A 5,000-nucleotide genomic window follows, 5' to 3' on the forward strand; every position below is an offset into this window, starting at 1 on the left:
TCAATGTCCAACTAGAGGTTTATTGGCTTGTCAAACAAGAACTTCTTTTGTTCGTTTGATGGCAAAGGAATTTGAAACTGCTTTAAATGGTTTTCTATCTGAATTTAATGACCAAAACACTTTTCTTTCAGAAAAAAGGATAGTGATCATCCTCTGCGACACTGACGAGGTATCACGGGATGAAGAACAGGCAATCACTGAAGCTATTGGAGACCTTCTGGGCGAAAAAGGCCAAGTTCTTTGTTTGAAAAATCTGCCCAAAAGCACTGATGCAGATTTAACTAGATCTCATCCCAACCCAAGAAAAGAAGGCGCCATAGCTAAACCTGCGAGAGAATCGGGGTTACGGATTGATACTCATGATGTTCAGCACAGCCCACCAAATCAAGTGCGTTCAACGATCGAACCGCCACCTGACAGTTCAAAGTCCTGTGAAGGTGCGAATCAAGACGAACCTGTGGAGCAGGACTCGTCAGGCAATTTTGAGCACCATGATATGTCAAGTAAGTATGAAGCATTCCACTACTATTTACTCGATGGTTGTTAACTGCTAAATCAAGCCAAACCAAGTGAAAAAACAAAACAAAACAAAGGAAATGAACGAACACATTGTTTACGAAGGTGGAAGAATTAGGCCGCTGGAAAAAGAAGAAAAAAGGGTAAGGGTTTGAGGTAAGAGATGAAAAGAATGGGAGAAAGAGAAAGGGAGCGGATGAAAAGAGAAGCTCCGCTCTCGGAAGGACAAAACGAAATCTAATTTTACTACCCACGGGACAAGGGGGCTGAACCTTATCCACACAATTACCAGTCACAACTACATTTTGTTTCTTAGTGGGGTTTATGGTTTAAGGATCGATGTTCAAAGGTAATTGGGTGAATAGTTTCATAATAATATAAGTCTCATCGTTTTTCTTTGTAACATGAACGTAGATTTTTACGAGTTGTTCTTTGAGCGAGTGAAAGTACGCTTATTTGTTAGGATCAGTAAGCATGTGAAACTGAAAGCTGCTCGCTGAGCTCTATTATTAATTAATATAAATTTAGCACTCTTATGTATCCGGATAATTGTCCTTGTGCTAATGGTAAATAAAATTGTTAAGGTTTTTCGCTTCCGGCGGACGAGCAGATGAACTTAGTAAGAAAGTAATAATTTATTTCTAAGTGCTCGTTATCTTTTTAGGCGACGAGCTAAGAGCTGACAAAAATGTACAGTCGTGCCCTGGGCTCCCTCCCTCTCACAATGCATCCATGAAAAATGATGATGTTCCTCAGTCCTGCCCAAGTAACAAAAGCCCCGCAGCGATACCCGAGAAAGATTTGAAGTTACTGCTTCATACTCGTCTACGGCATGGAAAGATCTCATACGACAAGAACGATGTGAAGCACAGGGAAAAAGAATGGGAAGCACCCGAGGGTATGGAGAGAAGCTTGTATGAGGATTGGAATACTACCGTAAACGCGGAAATAAAGATTTACCGAAACACCAGAAACGGAGAGTATGAAATTGATGTGAATCCCGATAACAGTGGAGTGGTGAGTTCGGCATAGCGATTAGCTCGAGATACATGGCGCTTTCTTTCTCAGTAGTTTTAGCTTTGGAGACCGTCGATAAGTGCCAACATGACAATCAGCCATCCTTGGACTAACCACAACATGAAGTACATACAAGAAACAAGTGTTTGGACAATCTTTCCTTGTGGCTCAAACTCAGCTTCATGAAAGAGCATCCCCAGTAACATGCAAGTAAATGAACGGTCCCCAATTCGGTGTAAACCAATGGCAGCTAGATGTCCGAAGTGCACATTTCCCGTTTCCCCCACTCTTCAAGAAAGATGGGTGACCCGAAGTTCTTAAGTCGTCCCTTGAGAAACCGTTTTCCCCACTTGAGTCCGCGTTCGAGATGGTGTGTGCCCTACAAACCCAACCTAGTACATGAAGAACGAATCAGTCACGTGCAGTTGTAGGCTCTGTTCTCAAAGTCAGAATAGTTCGCGTGCAAAATATCTACACTGACAGTTTTAAACTTCTCTCTCTCATCAGAAACTGCAGGGTCTCGGTTTAACTTTCATTTGCGTCATACATTATGCGTGGAACAAAGAATCATAAGATGCCAAAATTACCTTCGTTTGACACAGTTCAAGAAAATGTAAGCGATGTTATGTAAACCCTGAACCATTATTGTGAAAGCAAATATTAATAAAAATTAAAGTAATATAGTTATAGCAGATTTAAAAGAAACTCAGACCTGCAGGGCTAAGAATCACCATGGCTCCCTTCTTAGGAGGTTGAGTTCAAAGGGTCACGGGCCTTTTAGTTAGGGGTGCAGGGCTGGCGTAGCGGTGAGAGCACTCACCTTCCACCAATGTGGCCCGAGTTGAGTTTGTTGCTTCTCTTCTCTGCCCCGAGAGGGTTTCTGTTTCTCTGCGGGTACTCCGGTTTTCCCCTCTAATTTGATTTGATTTGTGCTAATTTGTTGATCAGTTTACAGTGTCCCCACTGAGTTAGTGCTCCATCGCTAGAAGACTACACTCTTAAATAAAGTTCCTTTCCTTTCTCTCTTTTATTCTTAAGGTTCAGTTACACTGAACGAACACTGCAATTCCAACACAGGCAGTGAAAAACTAGGATACAACAGCGCTGCGTAAATTCCACAAGAAATCTTACAAAATTAAACAGTTTATCTAAACAGGGCAGCAAAATGTAGCCGCTTATTTTTCTGATTCTAGTTTCCCAAGAGACCCCTCTTTCATACCCATTAAATTGTTAACAGGCCTATCGAAGATTTTGCAAATTACAGCATGCGTTATTATAGATGAAAACAGTTTTCGAAGCCGGATTGTGGAAATATAATACATGATTTCTCGACCGAAAAAAAACACGGTTCTTTTCACCATGAATTTTGTCTCTTAACAAGGCAGACAGATAGGCCCGAGGGATCGCACGATGGCGAAATCGGTGCCATGATCAACGGCAGCACTTGGAGTGACCAATAGCAATGAGCGCGGAAATTCAACTTTCCTTCTCAAAATTGAATCTTTGGGGCGATGACTGTAATTAATCAACGTCTCAAGATCCGTAAAATCCAGCTTTACTACTGTGTTGGAACACTTTTCTCCAGAAATTGACACCCAAACCAGTGTAACAGCAAATCCTTGCGCTTTTAATTTCGCCTAAATCCTTGATTACCATTTGACGGTGTTACAGCTAAGTAATCCACCGAAAAACTTTTAAAAAAACTTGGAACCATAAGCACAAGTATAAACCCAAGCAAACACAGTCGAAAAACAGAGATAGGTTTTAAAAAGATCCACATCCTGACAGAAAATCATACACAAAAACAAATCAGCTGAGCCAAAAAAAATGGCAGCGACTTTTCCATGCATCCATAGCCAATAATCACTGTACAACATATGATAAGGATCTGATGTTCCACGGAACCGACTGATAGTATGCGCGGGAATTCCTTCTCAAGCAACGTACACATACACTTTCCTGAAATACAATCAAACCAACAAGGTTAATTGGGAACCTTTGTCACTAGAAAGGCGATCGACGCTTTTCCAGGAGAGAGACAAACAACATCCACTCCACATAAGCAATGAAACACCAGAGCAAACTCACTTAATAATAAAGCACTAATGTCCGAAAGCTGAATGAGAAGAGAGGAGGTTGAAGCGAAAAGGCGGGGACAAAAATTTTTCTAGGATTTAATAGAAATTCTATATTTTAATACCAGAGGGAGTCGATTCTCGAGTTGACACTGACCTGTCTTCAGGCGTCCTTGCTAAATATTCTCTCTCGATCAAACCTTCAATTCTCTTCTTTATAACTTGAGGGCTGGGCATAAATCGAGCCTTCAGTTGTTCCGTTACCTGATAGTGAATATAGAAAATCAAAAGCCTTCATTTCCGAATCTGGCTTTAGAGAGTTTCAGTAGGGAGTTTAAGAAACGACGACGGTTATGGCAACGACAACGCCAAAAAGCAGTAATATTATTGGTTAAAAGAATCAAAATGCTCGTGCCGGCACGTGCGGCACGCATTTTTAAACAAACATTTCTCTTCCGTACTCGTCAAAGCTACTTCGTGAAATGACCAAATTTAAGGTTTTGCCAGGTAATCTGGTGACGTAATTTGGAGGACTCGGAAGAAAAATTTTAACGCCGTATCCCACAACCGCGCGGGGCCTTAGATATTGTTTCCTGCATTACCTTCCATCGCCAAAACTCAACAGATTATTCCGTGTATACCACATTTTCTGTCACTGAATGAACATTCAAGTAGAAACTTCGCTTCTGCCATGTTGAATTAAAAATTAAGGCCGCGCGCGGTTGTGGGATACGGCGCTAAAGTTTATCTCCCCAGTCCTCCGAAATACGTCACCAGATCACCTGGTGACGACAACGTGGACAAACTACCGTGAATCTTTCAGTCTCACTCTTTACTTCAAATCCGTCTGTACCAATCCAGTTTTAGGACACTTCACTCACATTAGATAATATAAACAAGATGGAATAATCATGAAATACTTAAAACAGCTCAAAGTTATATTTTGGAGTGACGTTTTCGTCTCCGTAGCCGTCGTGGTTTCCCTAGTATCACCAATGTAACGGGAGCTTCCACTGTCGTGGACCTCCCAAAGGAATCAACCAGTTGTCAACGTGGTTGTCTAATTATTGTTTACCAAAGACGACTCTAGTTGGTCACAGCAAGATGTGAAACCAGAGCATGCGCACGAAAGTTCAGCTCCCTGACCACGGGAGAAAAGAGAGCTTTAGCAACGACAACGGCGACGGCAACGATAACGGTACAAATTTGCATATTCAGTGGGCAAAAACAATAGCTTTGTGCGCCCTGCACGTGCGTTTTTCATTTTTGTCCATTTCTTTGCCGTCGTCAGCAAAGCAACAACGCGAAATTACCAAGTTTGAGGTGTTATGGAGAACGTCACCACTTGGATGTAAATTTTCATTTTTCTCCCCTAAATTAAGCGTCGCTCGT

General features: G+C 41.7%; 2 protein-coding genes across 2 annotated transcripts in view; one reads left to right on the plus strand and one right to left on the minus strand.

Moving 5' to 3' along the window:
• Window positions 1-1,756, plus strand: part of LOC138028472 (uncharacterized) — an 11,566-nt gene extending 9,810 nt beyond the window's left edge. Inside the window, exons 4-5 of the mRNA XM_068876023.1 lie at window positions 132-503; window positions 1,181-1,756. Of these exons, the coding sequence (XP_068732124.1) occupies window positions 132-503; window positions 1,181-1,548 (740 nt within the window). The 3' untranslated portion in view covers window positions 1,549-1,756. The remainder of the gene's footprint in view (window positions 1-131; window positions 504-1,180) is intronic.
• Window positions 1,757-2,536: 780 nt separating this feature from the next.
• The window catches only part of LOC138028455 (cullin-3-like), a 24,736-nt gene continuing 22,272 nt past the window's right edge, over window positions 2,537-5,000 (minus strand). The window contains exons 25-26 of the mRNA XM_068876000.1: window positions 3,766-3,872; window positions 2,537-3,492 (exon numbers count right to left, since the gene is read on the minus strand). Of these exons, the coding sequence (XP_068732101.1) occupies window positions 3,468-3,492; window positions 3,766-3,872 (132 nt within the window). The 3' untranslated portion in view covers window positions 2,537-3,467. The remainder of the gene's footprint in view (window positions 3,493-3,765; window positions 3,873-5,000) is intronic.

The sequence above is a fragment of the Montipora capricornis genome, chromosome 13, assembly GCF_036669925.1.
Source record: "Montipora capricornis isolate CH-2021 chromosome 13, ASM3666992v2, whole genome shotgun sequence".
In the NCBI taxonomy this organism is placed as follows: domain Eukaryota; kingdom Metazoa; phylum Cnidaria; class Anthozoa; order Scleractinia; family Acroporidae; genus Montipora; species Montipora capricornis.